General features: G+C 41.1%; 1 protein-coding gene across 6 annotated transcripts in view; it reads right to left on the reverse strand.

Moving 5' to 3' along the window:
- Window positions 1-16,588, reverse strand: part of sdk2b (sidekick cell adhesion molecule 2b) — a 275,577-nt gene that overhangs the window by 2,799 nt on the left and 256,190 nt on the right. For 3 of the 6 annotated variants that reach the window (XM_039787772.1, XM_039787768.1, XM_039787774.1), the window contains exons 37-44: window positions 16,393-16,579; window positions 13,814-13,951; window positions 13,239-13,448; window positions 13,023-13,148; window positions 11,899-12,063; window positions 11,612-11,752; window positions 8,968-9,127; window positions 4,003-4,132 (exon numbers count right to left, since the gene is read on the reverse strand). In XM_039787772.1, the coding sequence (XP_039643706.1) occupies window positions 4,003-4,132; window positions 8,968-9,127; window positions 11,612-11,752; window positions 11,899-12,063; window positions 13,023-13,148; window positions 13,239-13,448; window positions 13,814-13,951; window positions 16,393-16,579 (1,257 nt within the window). The remainder of the gene's footprint in view (window positions 1-4,002; window positions 4,133-8,967; window positions 9,128-11,611; window positions 11,753-11,898; window positions 12,064-13,022; window positions 13,149-13,238; window positions 13,449-13,813; window positions 13,952-16,392; window positions 16,580-16,588) is intronic. The other 3 variants (XM_039787773.1, XM_039787770.1, XM_039787769.1) reach the window with 3 other exon arrangements.

The following is a 16,588-nucleotide window of genomic DNA, read 5'->3' on the forward strand; positions in this document are numbered from 1 at the left end:
GTGGCTGCTGTGCTTGTTGTCCATTTGTAATATTGTTAGCCAGTTGTAAACACTTGAGGCCAACCAGTGTTGAAAAGCATTCCAGTCATGCCAGCGTGTTTAGCAACACAACACAACACAACCCAATACAACACAATAACAAGATCCATTCACAGTGGACCAGCAAGACATGCTGAGCCACTTCCAAGTGGCATTACCTCACGCTAAAAGAATTAACACTGCATTGAGAGATGAAACACCACTCCAGTGTGTGTGTGTGTGTGTGTGTGTGTGTGTGTGTGTGTGTGTGTGTGTGTGGTAGTAGTGGGGAAAAGCGAGTGCAGACCAAGTGTTGACACAGTGAATTTCGTCCTACCCCTGCCTGGCTGTGAAGTCTGCACAACAGATGTTCTGACTCTTGAAATGTCCTATGTACAAGTATAAAGCAATCTGTCCCCCTTTTGCTTCATCACCAGTGCTTGACAATTTGCCTCTGGGACAGCACGGCCCGTGAAACAGCTCCTTACTTCAACTCACTACAAGCTAATTACTAGAGCTGAATGCTGTGAAAGTACCAGGCTTAAGGCATGAAATGCAGCATAGCACCTCAGTTTCAAGAGAACCACCATCTTCATTATGCACGGATGTGTGTAAGACAGACACATACCAGCCTGCCAGTGACAATCATTTAACATTTTTTTTTTTTTGCCATCGTTATGATGTTAAATTAAGCAGAGAAAGAGATAAAGGCATCTATCCAATTAACTGGTGAAACCTCTTGACAGTAGTTTGTTTTATCATCAGAATAATAAAGTTGCCCTGTGTTCCTGTTTACAAAATTGCTAACAATGTAGGAGGGAGAACAATGTGGGAGAGGGGAAAAATAAAACAATGGATGTGCATTTAATATAGGCCAAAATTACCATTTGGTGTAGATAAATCGGCCTTCATCGGCAAATAGGGCAGGTGTTCGGACAATGTATCTCTTGAACTTTGACCTTAGACCTCAGTCTAGAGAGCGTTCAACTGAAAATGGCATATGCTTTCATTGTGTTTCTTGTTTTTCCGCAAAGCACCTTATAATTAACGTGTTAAAAATTCTTTGTAAATAACTTTTAATTTTACTTTCCTTTGGTTTATACAATGGCATGAGACTGAAACTACAATCTCCTGGCAAGCAAGGCCCCCCATCCCCCCAAAATTGATGCATACCCCAGTATACGACAGAGTGGGTCAGTTCTTTGTCCTTGAGTTATGGATTATTGCAATGAGGAGGGGGAGAAAAAGGGGGCTGTCTGTGTCACTCTCATTGATGAAGTGAACACAGCAGGAGTCCCCAGAGACAAAGGCAGTATATGTGGGGCTCGAGGGGGATTAAAAAGCCCACAGACATTCAGAGTACATACATTTTTGTGTGCTTTCAGCAATTTCTGTGTAGAAAAGAAAAGAAAAAAATTAGAGGAAAAACAGGAATAGGGATGTTTAGCATACTGAAATGCCTGCTGCATCAAAGTAAAGCTGTATTTGGTCATCATCAAGGCAGAGATATAGGCCTCTTTAGCAGCTCCAATCCTCTCTTAACTGCTTAATGTATGTTGCTTCAATAACAACAACTATGATCAAGGGACTTGAGATTTTGTTGGGCATTAGTGCTGTCCCAGACTGGTGTACTTTGATGAGAGTAATGCAAGCATGTGCTTTCATTGCATTTCCCTACTATTTCTTTTTTTTTCTTTAATTTGTCACCCGTCTGTAGTTTAAGACTAAATGAGGCTAGTTTTCATCTCACAATTCCTCAATTCGCCCACAATGTCTGTCTCTCTTCACTGTCCTCTGTCACATACGCCTTAAAATGATTAAAAACAAAATGTAATTTATTTGCGGTCATAATTGTCCTTTTTTCTGGGTTATGACATCATACTTGACAGACTGGGCCAGTGAAAACAAAGTGGTGCGTTGTCACTAGAGACAATCCAAACATTTCAGAAAGTATTCTCGGTTAAGCCCCAGCCAAAAAACAACAGTAGCCAGAGAGACAGGGAGTGGGAGGTTGGAAAAAGGGTGAGACAGAGAGAGGCAGAAACGAAGGAAAGGGAGAGGAAGCATGTAACAAAAAGCAAGACATTTTCATTTCGGTCCCAGAGAATGCCACTCTCCAGAGAGAGCATGATCTACAATCCATCTCTGACTCAGAGATGAGATCATCTACATTATCTTTGACTGGTTTCGGCCTTAAATGACACACAAAGAAGAGTGCCACAGAGACAACCTTGCAAAATGGGAAAGCCTATACTCTAAAGGAAAATAGTCAATAGGGAACTACCTGCAGGGGAGCAGAGCACTAATGGTAGCCTTGTTGCCTTGCCAAGTCAATGTTAGCTTTCTCCAAATCCCCTCTTGAGGAGGAGTACAATAGTCAACTTATACCTGCTGGTGGAGCCCCCGGGGATTAAAAAGGACAGACAGCACAATGTCATACTGATAGCTCAGGGTTATCCGCTCAATAAAACTTCAAAGAGCATTCCTGGATTTTTTTCGAAACACCATTGGGTGCTGATATGGTGGCCTGTCAGGGGCATGGCAGAGGAGCCCTAGGGAAACAGGCAGGGCTCTGTGTGGTGTAGCCCAACGAAGCCAACGCCAGCCCCTTGAATGTGCAGTTAGGGCATTAAGGCCATGTTTGACAATACACAAGTGTGAACGGTAGATATGTCAGAGAGGTGGTGAAATGACGAAATGATTCATTTGAGGGGATGTTATCGTGCTGTGAAAGGTCCTGTCTGTAACGATTCATTGTAGGGATATTTTCATTTGATCTGGAAATAGGACTTAAGGCCCAGATAAGGCCAGGTGGGGAGAGATTTCTGGCTGCGGAATTCACACTAGGGAGGTATCTAGTTGAGAGATGTTCCGAGATAATTTGAGAAATGCCTAGAGGGAGGAATTTGTAGATAAAAGAGAACACTAAAGGAAGCCTGAAAGCAACGGAATTCAGGAGGATCAAAACCAGACTGCAAGATGTTTCACCCAAACCTCAGAGAGCCGGGGAGGGAGGCGACATAAACAAAAACAGAAACAACATATGCATATAAGACATTTCAATTCAGATAAAAGAGCATGTGATATTAAAGTAAAATCCCAAAATTAAATTGACTAAAGTCAGGAAATCAGAGACATGACGGTGGGCGGCACACAGACTGATCAATGGAAGAATAGAGAGAGACGGAGATAAAGTCACAATTTATCGATTGCACCCACTTACTGGGCAAAAGCAGTTTGGCTCAGCACATAGAAAACAGCACAACTTACACATTCTAGCAATACTTGTTCATCTATCAGTGCTGACAGTGTCTGCTTAGAGCACTTTAAAAATTCAAGGGATTCAAAACTATGATATTTGACTACATACACCACTAATGAGGCTAGGCTCTGCCACAGAAGAGGAGTGGATAGCCAAAACAGTATTTAAGTTTTCCTCAGAGAGGATTTTTACTGACCTGACTTACATAGAATTCAGTAGGAAAGTTGGATAGATTGCCTGGCTGGAGTAGCAACTTCCAATACCTAACTATCTCTAAAATAAACTTTGCAGGGTGCATGTGCCCTCGCCATCTTACATAACAAGTGCAGTGGCTGAGTGCAGTGGCCTGTATCCCAGGTGGATGTTTGCAGAGTGACATTCTCTACAGGTCACTGCCTGGTCTAAAAACTGCTTTGCCGCCAGTGAGCAGAGTCATTAATCTCTCATCCCTCCTTGTGCATTACTGTAGCTTTATCTTATGAAATTTGCAGGCCGAATGCATTCAGGTGAATGACAGAGAAAGGACACAATGTGGACAGTATGAACTGACACAAAACACTGTACAGCTGACAATGCAAAGCTGAATTCCCGAGGAATTCAAGGAAACGGACACACACGGACAGGTGCAAACATGAAACAAATACAGACTAAATGCAGACAGACGAGGAACACTTTAAATACAGAGACCATACATTATATAAAAAACGGAGTTGCTACTGTACCTGTGAGTCTGAGATTTCTGAGGGTTTTTCAGTCAGGCTGCTGCTCTCTGCAGGGATCAGGTCATTGTACTTTGTGCTGACGTCCTCATCTGAATAGTTAAGACTGCCTGGGCTGGGCCTAGGAGGAGATCTGGGCAAAGATAAAGAAATACTATCAGAATACAGAATATTTCAGTTGGTTGTCCTTAACCAGATCATTTTGTTGACCCTTACATTGTTCTTGTTTACCTTTTCAAATTAATTTAAATTTGTAAAGGATACTTCCAGTTTATTACAATTTGGGTCTTTTTTAAAAAAGTTGAACCAAACTAAACTTTTTCTGCAACACTGCTGTGGCCAATCATATAAGTGCAAACGCACATTCCTGCTAGATTACTTTGTAACTTTAATGCCATGTTTCTACTCTTTACTTCACGTAAAATCCTGTCTCTTAGTATTAAAAACTGCTGTGCAGTGTTTTGGCATGTCAGAAGCATTCACATTCACAGATCTGTTACTCAAATTGGACTTCCTGGATTGTATTTCATCGTCTCACAATACCTTAAGCTACACGCCCCCACACATGCAGCCCCTTGATTTCGCTCTGAACACCCACCCTCTAACTGCTTGTGTTTCTTGCCCCTTTGTTGTATTAATGGTGCTGTGTACCTTGATCTCAGTTTGGTGATTACAATGCTATCATAACCAATAGAAACTATGGCCAAAGTTATGCAAATAAGACCCATGTGTTTAAAAAAATATTTCATATTAATTTCATATTAAAGCAGTTTCTGACAAACAAGCACATTAAGCTACCCAATGACTTTAGTACACCCTCAGGATCACTTAAGTCAGAGACAGTAAGCGCTTCATCTCTGGTTCAAATGTATCACTGTCTGTCTGAGTGTAAAGGAGTTCAGCTTGATGAGAATCATGGGACACTCATGAGATGGCTCCCCGCATCCAGCCTCTCCGGTAAAGAATAATCCCCCCCTGATTCAGTCCTCACTGTGGGCTGTGGAATGCCAAACCACTGGGCTCTTGTGACTGAATTATAAACTGAAATAGTGCGCTGCTTAAGGGGTCATCAAACAAATGGCAGCCTCAGGCTTTGCTCTGGCAAATGTTATCAGAGCCTACGTGAATGATTGCACAGATTGAACTGTCAGTGGCTTCCTGCGGCTATCAAATATGTCATTCAGATGTATATATTTAAAGAGTGTAAGTGATAGGACTGAAAGAGGATCATTGAAGAGGTACTGTAGTGTTAAGTGAGAATAGGGTCGAGGAGTGGTGTTGAGTGAATCTAAAAGCTGAAAGAAGAGAAAGAAAAAATGAGGGCAGAGGAAGATGAAATACTGGAAAAACATTTCCTAAAATGGTATGCTCTAGTCAGGGGTTCTTTAAGTAAATATGTGAGGAAAAAAAGCTCTAGGTGCCTAAGCTCCTCCGTACTTTCCACTGTCGCCGGTCCTGCTAAACAAACACCCATCTGTTTCTGCTGATTGGTGCTGGTTTGGCTGAGACTACTGGGACATACTGACTCCTGTTGACTTTCCAGGCCAGAGTGTCGGCCGCCAGTCGCGGCTGCAGTGCGCACACACACACACACACACACACACACACACACACACACACACACACACACACACACACACACACACACACACACACACACACACACACACACACACCACCACTTTACACGTCAAAACCACATTAGCATTTTTCTAAAATAAATATAAGTTGAAGGCATTTAAAAAATGTTGTGGGTAAATTCCAGCAGTTTTCACAAGGGCTGGTATTTAGAGTGTGGTGTGGACAAACTGTAAAACTCCCTAGGGAAATCACATAGCAAGCTGTAATTCAATTATGCTCAATGAGTTATATTAAACTAGTTAATTCACTTAACTTGAGTGGAGGAGTTAAACGTATACAACAGAGAGCTACTTATATACAATGTACTACAGGTCTGTTGATTTCTGTGATCTCTATGTGTAGGTTTTATCCTCGTGAGACCGTCCTGATCTCGCGAGCTCCAGTTTTCCACTCGCAGATCAGTCTGGCATCTTGACATAGAGAAAATTTGGAGCCGTTTGCCCCCACACGACCGACCAATCAGCGTTGGTTTTGAGAAAGGTTTAGGTGTGACGCAACGAGAAGCGACTGTTCAGTCCAAACAACACGGCGGCTTCCACCTATGAGATGAGCGTAGCTATCGCTCAAGTTTTATTCAAATTAGAAAGTATTATTATTAAAAATAGATTCTTAAAAAAAGGGAAGCCCGAGTAGACAAAGGTAAAAAAAAAGAAAAAAAAAACTATTTGAGCAAATTAAAAGCTTAAGGAAAATCACTTGGCAATATTGACTCTTTGGAAACCAGATGAGCTAGCTGTGCTATGTAAGATGAAATCGATAGATGAAATTTACAACAACAAAAACAAGTACATGCAGATCGGTGTATGTGTATTAATGTACATACATTTTTGGTCATACATGGTATGCATATGTCTCCTGTCCTACCTAAGGTATAAATGTAGATGCGGACTGGGCTTCACTGTATTAAGGACACAGTTTCTTTACTTTTTCTTCTCTACTCTATTATCATTATTTTTTCTTTTATGATTGGAATTTGCACTATTATACATATAGCTGTTAAAACATAATGGATTGGGGGTTATGCAAGTAAATTAATGACAATAAAGAATAAAAAAGTTTTACATTTTTGAATAGTAGTTGAGTACATTTTTATCTATTGACTAATATCGACTACAGCATTATTGAATTCTTTAAAGTGATTGCCTAATCTAACGGGTGCCAGATCGTCTTTGTAAGTTAAAAACACCATTTAGGACATTTTTAAATAATGGCCATGTAAAATTTCCCCTGAGATACAATTTTCTAAGATGCAGCCCAACTTAGAAAACACCATAACAAAGTTTTTTATTACAGCTCTGAATTCCAGTCTGCACTTATTCCCAAAAAGATGATCCAGCGTAACTTTTACCAACTTCCATTTCTCAGCAGTCCTTACAACACAGACAAACAAAGAGCTGGAGCCAATATAAAGAAATGCTCTTGCGAGCCCACTGGGACATTATGACAAACTGCCTGTTTAAAACCATTGAGGAAGCTCAGTCCACTTTCACCTCTTCTCCTTGACTCTCATACACCGTTGAGTGAGGCGTGAATTATTTATCAGCTCTCTTACTTGGATAGAGAAGGGTCCACTTAATCCTCTCGCAGCAATATTCAGTCAGCAGTATGTCGCGTAAGAAAAGAGAACCAGGGGGTGAAATCAAATCTGCCCCCGGTCTATACTCATTATCAGGCTCTCCTCTTGCTACAATCGCCTGTAGGGACTCATTAACATGTCTCAAGTGTTCAAGAGCTTTGTCACTCAAGAGTGTTTAAAACCATGTTAATCTACACTGAATTACTTCACCAAGACCTCCTTAAACCCCAAACCAGTGTGTGAAAGTAAGTTTCAAACTATTGAAAGAGAATGATACAAAGCCATACAGGAATGATGCTTTTAACCCATCCCTTTTTATCATAACAGCAGTTAAACATTGATCTTCTGGATGTTGAAACTCAACCCCGAAACATATCTAGACTCCTGTGTGTGAGTCCAAGCAGGAGTTTATGTGCTGTCTGGATGGATTTGGACTGCTAATGTTAAATAAACTTAACATTAACTTAAATAAACTGTAGGATCACATAAAAATTGTTTATTTTTAACCAGAACCGACGACGTGCTGTGGAACAGACACTTCAAGTGTATGTAGAACTGTAGGTATTCCTAGCTTCAATTTTAACCTTCTTACAGTGCTAAAAAGGCACATTGACAATAGAAGTAGTGACATATTAAGTTGTCAGTCACTCAAAGTGAACTGCATTGGCTTTCCTGTGACAGTGGTTGAATTTACTGTCATGCATATTTGTCTTTTTGTTAAACTCTGGACATATCGATCTCCAAACAGAGACAATCTCTGTATCAAACATAAATGGCTTTTGCTTTCAGCTCGGAATTCGAATGGATACAGTGGGATTAAGAACGTTTGATTTCTGATCCTGGTATCAGGCAGAGGACTTGGTATTCTGAGACCGGAGATCAAGATGTGGCATTAATCTATAATCGGGGATTCAGGTGTTGGGATTTGGGTTCCTCCGCTGTGGGCTGAGTTCAAAGAGCGTTGAGTCTGAAAGTACATCTGTGCATTCTTTCACTCCCAGCTTTCCCCTCCAAGCCCAGAGACATAATAGGAACCTGCCTGGAAGCTCCTCAAATACCTTGAGCTGCTTTGATCTGTCCTCAAGGCCACACTCACATACAGATGCACTCACCCCGAATATTTCACACATTCTCATACACAAAACAATGTACTTTCCACAATGTGGACATGCAGACTCGTGCACATATGCACACACAGATGAGGCTAATTTCTTTCGGATTTAACATCCGAGTGCACCTGTCTCCCCCAAATCACATCTCCCATTCATTACCACGACATAATGCTATGATATCCATATGAAATACAGTCACTGCTGACAAACCTCAACAACATCACTGCAGCTGTCTCAAAATCCACCTCTTGCAGAAACAGGTATTAATGATCTAATGCAAAGTGTACAGTCAAATCCAAAATAGGACTTATGACTCAGTCCCTGCTGTGTTCTTAGCACAGGTGTCAGACAGAGTGATTGGCTTTAAACAAGGTCATGGTCTCAGCATGCTGCATGTCCTACAGCTGGGATTCACTGAAATACAGAAGCTAATTCAAAGAGAATCCGTAGTGAGTTTTTTTATAGGCTGGGTTTAAAAAGCAGGAAGACTGGATTTTAGTCCAAGTTGTCAGGAGAGCTGAAAATGTTTTCAGGCATGAGGTGAAGATTCCATGGATAACCCAATTATCCTACCATATGGTTATTTTATTTGGACTTTAAATTGAGCTCCTAGTTTAAATAGCTGCGTAGATCACTGACCTGGTGTAGACTCCGTTCTTTCGGCAGAAAGAGTTTTTCACAGACAGCCTTCGGTTGTTGAGTTCCAGAGTGGGGAAACGGCCTTCATCCAGGCTGATCATGTCTCCGTGGGTCAGAGCGTTACAGTTGGAGTTGTTACCTGGACATACGTACAGAGACACTGTGTGACCACAGGTCAGACGGACAGGCAAGTTAGTGTACGTGAGGGTGAATGGAACTAAACAATGACTTTTGTCAGTGGGTGAGTGGTGAACAAAATTAGGAAGGATGAAAAATAGACCGACTGAATATTAATGTTGCTAAATGTAACCATGGATGAATGAACCATTTGAAGAAAAATAACGGATGAGTGAATCGTAGAGATGTTGTTATGTCTTTTAGGGCACGGCTCAAGTCCTAGAGGGCAAGTCCAAGTCTCCACGAGGAAATTATATTCAATGTCAATTGTTTGTCTTTCAGTTCTTAAAATGCTGACCATTAAAATAACATGGCATTTGGATATTTTACTTTCTAAAGCTGTGTATAGTGTTAATTGCATAGCTTTAAATACACAGGGTAAAACAAGGTGTGTGGCCAGGTGCTCTCTTTTAAAACTTGAAACACTGGACTTTTTTTGCTTTTAAGTTTTAAGTAAGTTCAAGAAAACTAAATAACTCATGTTTGTGACTTAATGCAATAGTTTATCATTTTGGGAAAATATGCTTATTTGCTGAGAGTTGCAAGAAAAGAGCAATACCACAAAATGTAGCTTGAGCCAGCAGCTGGTTAGCTTAGCTTAGCATTAAGACTGGAAACTGCTAGCCTGGGGTGTTAATTTGTGGATTTTGTTACCTTCAGACAGAGCAAAGCAAGCTGTTTTCCCTTGTTTCCACTCTTTGTTAGATAAGCTAACAGGCTGCTGGCTGTAGCCTTATATTGAACAGACAGAGATGAGAGTGGCATTAATCCTCTCATCTAACTCTCAGCATGAAAGCGAATAAGCCTATTTCCCAAAACGTGTTTGAACTATTTCTTTAAGTCTGTCTCCCATTGCCAGACCTACCTCAACAGCGCTGCAGAGGAGGGTCTGGCGAGTCCACACAACATTCCGGTATGGGAGAAAAACGTGCTCTGGTCAATTGGCAATTCTTTAAACCAATCACAATTGTCTTGGGCGGCGCTAAGCTCCATACGAGCAACGGTGCCTCTGCAAAATCGCCTCGGGAAGGAACTTGTTTTGGTGGAACGTGTACGTTTAAAAGTTGTTTTAGTCGTGCAACAGAAAACTCAGATTGGACAGATAGTCTAGCTAGCTGTCTGGATTTACCCTGCAGAGATCTGAGAAAAGGTTAACCATAGTCCTCATAAATCGACCGGAGTTTAAAATTCCAACACAAAGAAAGCCCAAGGCAACAGACATCCGGCCTAAATCCAGCGGAATTTCCGTCGGCAACGGAGCAATCCCGGAAGTGGAACGTCGGGGATATAGACTAAGTCTGACTGAACTCCAAATCTCAAGTCTTATCTCTACAGCTTTGTTTATTATACTGTGTTCATAAAAACACACTGACAAGACAGGAACTTTCACAATGAGGTTAATAATACAAAAAAATTGGATTCTAAAGCAATAATGTTTCTTAAAGTTTCAAATAAACCACAGATATGTACCGCAATGGAAAACTTTACAGGTTATACAGTATATTAAACACAGAATCGAGAAACGTCTAAAGGTCTAATGACAAAAGACATTTCCGATAGAATACAACATCACAAAGTTCTGAGTAGAAATGACACATATAAGAGTGTGTTAATGTTTCTATGATTATATGTAGACTAAAAAAACGTATAGAAATGAAACACATGCACGAAATATTTCAGAATTTGATAAATGAGTGTGCCTCCATGTGTAAGCGCTGTCTGTGGATCACACATGAATGGGCAATAACACAACTATTTTGCATCGACTCCCAAGTGTCCCTCATGATTAATCAAACCGCCAACACTATAAACTGAGAGTGACAGACTTGCCATGCTGCTCTACAGTACATTCATGTTTGGAGGCGCTTTTGCTTGCAATGCTACAGGTTTTCACACTTTCAGCCAGGACCTCCGTGGTTGCTCCAGGGCTACTTGAGGTCAGTTGGTAGTTACGCAAACACACAGAAAAAGAAATAACACTGGGAAGGTCCAGTGGCCTGGGCCAGATTCCTAGAGGGGAATATGGAGGCTTTGAGAGCGTCTTTGTGTTAGAGTAAGAAGGAACCCCTTGTTTTTCCTCTGTCAGTCAGAAAGATGGGCAGTGACCCGCAGGGACCCCCTCCCCTCCCCTGCCTGGCAGCTAAACAGCTATGGCAGGAGTGCTGAGCTGAGGGAAATACCCGCTGATGTCAGAGTTGCACTGAATGGACAAGTATGCCCCCCTACTCCTGCTTCTCTCCTCTGCTTTTTTTTCTCCTGCTACTCATCAATTATCTGATTCATGCAAAATTAGAATATACCCTTTTCAAATAAGTTCACTGCTCGGTAATTGAAAACTGTAAATCATTAAATAACCTTATAAAGTGAGACTCTTTTATAAGAAAAAGTCAAGTCATCAGATTCTTGCAACGGTAAAAGACTTCTAGAACAGTTAGAAGTTTAGTTAGAAACTCTTAATTGTACTCACCTGATTCAGACTTCTTGGCATACTTCTTGCTCTGTCCTCTTATAATGAGGATGAAAACCAGCAGCAGGATGAAGATGAGCCCCACCAAAGCCACCACAACCAGGAACCACCACTCCTCGTAGAAAGGCGCCACTTTTTGTGCTGGACAAAACACATACAATTGGAATTCATGCTTGTTAAAAACAACTGGCCATTTTTTTGTGATGTCTGAATAACCTTAAGAAATTCAATTTAGTCTTAAAATTGAAATTGAAAATTGAAATTAAAATAAATAAATGAAATCTCACCAGAGATAGAAGGAGAAGGTAGACTTGGGGAGCCATAGCCGTAGTCGTTCACTCCAATTACCCTAAAGTCATAACTGACCCCTTGCTTCAGGATATCCATGTTGAACGTGTGTGATGTTACTTCCTTAGGGATGTCCTTGATTAGGATATCCCACAATCCCTCATCTGTAATGGAGTTTAAGTTGTAATTTTGGGTGAGTAATGGACGAGAAAATGAAACTTGTAAAACATTTAAACAACGTCAATATGTCTTTGTTAACAGGTTGTTTATTTTGTTTGACATAAGGCTCCGGTCTGGCTGGCAGCTCCCAAGGGTAATTCATAATTCTTACAAATATTACACAATCCATCAATTGCACTGCTCCTGTAAAATTTACAGCACCCAAATCTACATTATAAACAGTCGTACAGCCATATTTCAAATTAAGCAATGTTGCTTGCTTAGGAAATCCTGCCAGAGACCGTTTATTACACATCGCTGCTTGTAAACATCAATATAAGTTTGACTCTTTTAATGGCGTACACAAACATAAACAAGCACCGGAGTTCATCTGTCATGTTGCTGAACACTGACAAAAGTTAGAAAAGCTGACGTAATTTGATTTGAAGACAAAAACAAATCATTAAGTTATATGATACTGCAGAGAGTTATGGCCCCTGGTATATGGATATGAGAAGATGAAGGGGGTGGCTTTTTTTTTTTTTCTTTTTTTTCAGGGGGTTGTGCGAGGTTGGTTTAACCATCTTCCTCGTCCCCTCGGCATTAACCTTTCGCTGTATTTTAATGACAACAGTTTAGCTAAGTCTTCTTAAAATCTAGGTACTAAAGAAGATTTTTTTACCTAAAAGTGGTGAAACACATCCCTCCTTGTGAGTCACCTACCATCCATCACCTTCTTAACCCTGCCAGGGCCTGTCAATCACAACTGAAACCTGAAGCCAGTTGTCTCAACTGCAGCGCCACGATCAATAACCCATTAAAATACCAGTGAGACTCTGGGGCAGCAGATGTTGACACTTTACACCACTTTCCTTAATCAAAGTATCAAGGAGGCTAACATAAGGCAAGGTTTACAAATTCATGACTAAAGTGGTGATCATCTGTGCCCTTATGCAGCACGAACCTGAAGGTCTGGCCTCGATCACGTAGCGCGTGATGGGAGCACGTCCTGGGTCCCCGCTGGTCCAGTGGATTGTCAGGGCCGAACCATAGCGTGTGATAAAGGGTTCTCCGGGGGGTCCTGGGGCTCCTGAAAATAATTATTAAGTGTTGAAGTGAAGTATTTAAAATGAGAATTAAAAAAGTTCCAATATTCACAAACAAAAATCAGGGCAACTACCTTCTCCAGGGCCGGTGGTGATGTTGGCCTCCACCTCGGGCCCGTAGATGAAAGTCTTGGCCCGGATGCGGAAGTTGTAGGTGATGCCGTCGGACAGGTCTTTGAGCTTCAACCAAAGAGGGCCGCTCCCCTTCACATCCACTGTCACTGTCTTACTGACGCCTGGGGGGGAGGGGGAGTGGAGACAGTCGGCACAGGCCACTGAAGACTCTAGACAAACGAACCACATTTAGAGCAGGTCTTACACAGGCCAGGCAATATGGGAGCACACTCAACACAGGCAAACACACGCAGTAATGGAATTAGTAGTGGGAAATATATTCACATTTTGGCACTGTAGTCATGTATCATTTGTGATGATAATAGAAGATAAAAGGTTGCAATGACATGCAAGGTGTTAAGGTCAAGGAGATTTTGACCAGGTTGATATAAATTGATCTAAACAAAAAATTCATATTCTAAAAAAAAAGTGTAATTATTATCTGAATAGATCTTGTCGTATGCATAAAGCTTTAATAGAAGCCAGCAGACATTTTGAGAAGAGAAAAGTGTAATGGGTAAGAATGAGAGCTCACCATCTAACGGTGTACAGGGTTCATAGACCAGACGGTAGCCCTCAATTATGCCATTAGGAAAGGTGGGCTCGCCCCAGGACACATTGACCGAGGTGGTGGTCAGCTCACTGAAGTGGATGAAGCTGGGAGCACTGGGAGCTGAAACATTCAGAGGTCAAAGGTTAAAAGATGCATGGGAAACAATCTATAAACTAAGTATGCATAAGGGATTTTGGAAGTTTTCCAGTGAGAAATCTTTGGACAAATAAAGTATGGCAGTAAAAGTGTGTGCATATGTGTGTAGGAGGCCATACAAACTAAAATGTGTCTGCTTGTGGGATAGAGGGCTCATTACAGGGCCTGCAATAACGTTTAGATACAACTAAAAGATAACCATAAAACAAATGGTCAGGAACATAGATTTATTTTTTGTGAGTTAGTCTACATCATATTTGCTATATTATAAAGCTGTACAGAATAAGTTTGGACATATTTTTAAGGACAATAAGGTAACAATAATGAGAACTGAAACAAACATCTTTGTTAGCTTATCCTTCTGTAAATGATAACTATTATTACTACCTATGTTTTTAGTGGATGTAAAACAGCTCATGGAAACTTGCCTGCGGTAGCCTAAAAAATAAAACTTGTTGGTCACCACCTACAGGCAAACAACATAATAACTGTGGAAATATTAACATATGTGCTACCTCTAGGCTATGAGTGTTACAGCAGCAGCAGTATTTTTTTTTTTTTTTTTTACAGCTACAGTTTCCTTTGTGTTTTTGGCAAAATTGAAAAAGTTGTAGCTTTTCTGACCAGATCCAGAACCATAGTTCTAAAATTGTTGTAACTGCAGCGCTGCAACTGAAAGATATTGGCTGAGCCTGGTTTCAGTGCTTTGCAGTGAGGCTATGTCCTTGTTCACCAGCTGCCTTGATTAGCTCAATCCACCTTTTAAAATTACGGCATACAAGTCAAAAAGGTGGACATCACATAAAAATACTAGGTCATGTCAGTATGACATAGGTCATACTGACTTAACTTCAACAATCCACCTTATTTGTCTCTGAAGGGCAGTTCGGTTTTGCGGCGTAGAGTGCAACATAAAGCAAACATTAGTCAGAGTAACAGACCCAGCAGCACTGCATCAATGAATAAACATAAACATTGGTAGAGCAATAAGAATAATAGTTGATGACTATCCAATCATCCCCCTACATGAAAGTATGATTAACATAGCACTATAATCAAGATCAAAACACATCAAACAGAATCGCCCAGCGGCAACAACATAACCAGAGATTAACATATACATACAGTATGACCAGCATAACATACGTCAACAGAATTATTTAGTGGCAACAACATAATCAGAGATCAACATCAACATCATCCTACAAGTAGGCCAGAATATTCCCAACACAGCAAACTACCTCCTTTTAACTGAGTTTAGGAGTGAAATGGAATGAATTAATGTTAGTATCGGTTTGTCTTGACTGAGGAGAATCTAAAGTGGGTGCCAGAAGGTAGGGATTGACACTAGCGATGAAGAGGGTGTGTGTCATCAGACAGGGTGGAATTTGCCCTCTTCACCACCTGACTGTTACACAGAAACACTGCTGGACACCTGAAATGTTGCTGCTTGTATTCACTATTTTAGCCAGTGAATTTTTTTCCACAATCACAAGGGCAATTCTCAGCCTCCAGGCCCCAAGACAGCTGACTGAGTGTGTGACACCACTGTGCTTAAAACCCAGTTTGCCCTGTTGTCTTTAAACTTGTCGAGCAGAAGTTGAGACGCTTGCAAAAGACAAAGTCCCTTTGTCTTCTAAAAAGATGGGATAAGTAAAATCTGCTTCCTCCTCTAACGACAGTGACCCATGATAGAAACCAAGAGGCTGTCGAACGTGCTCTTTTTCTTCCTTTTTATTGGGCCAAGTTGCAATATTAAAATGCACCACAATTCTTTTACACAGAGGTTTAAGAATGAAAGCGATAAAGAGAGAGAGAGAGAGAGAGAGAGAGAGAGTAAGATGGGTAAGGGGCGGTTTAGTGGTGATGTTTTGTATACATAGCGTGCCTGTAGACAGAAAGCTTGCTCAAAGCATTTTCATACCATCTACTTTTCAGACAAAACAGGAGATTCAGCAAATGAGTTCAGAGTGGGTTGGCTGATTAGGAACTTATGCTCAGTGCGTGGTTCCGCTAACATCGTTTGGCATGCTGACAGCAACGATTAGCATCATCTTCACATCAAATTCTTTCCTCGTGGTTGACTCATCCACTTTGAGAACACACTCAGGGTTCTCCAAACTAACATCAGCACCACCACCAGCACATAAATATGACAAATGAATGAACACGGCCGTACGTGCTCCAATTTATCTGCTTTAGTCATGTCATCCTGTTACCTCATTTGTCTTTAGCTTGTCTTCTTCTTCTCAGTACCTCTCCATCATGTGTTCATTCATTACATACAGAAAGATTTGTTTTACTATATTGCTTGCAGTAGTCTATTGCAGTAGCATTGACTGTTGCACTCATTCATAGTGAATAAAGAATTTGCATATTTATTGGTATCTAGTGGTTAGATTTACCTGCTTGTTGAGTCCGTCCCCTTGTCGGTGGGCTGCGGGGTCCGTCCCCAGCTGCATTAAAGGGGGCTACACTGATCATATAGGTGGTGTAACCAGTCAGGTTCTTCAGCTTCACCCCTCCTTCCGGCATGAACAGAGTCCGCAGCCGCTCTGTCTCATTCTTACGCTGGAACTCCCAAAAGTATACCTACATGGA

Source organism: Perca fluviatilis, chromosome 21 (genome assembly GCF_010015445.1).
Source record: "Perca fluviatilis chromosome 21, GENO_Pfluv_1.0, whole genome shotgun sequence".
Lineage (NCBI taxonomy): Eukaryota > Metazoa > Chordata > Actinopteri > Perciformes > Percidae > Perca > Perca fluviatilis.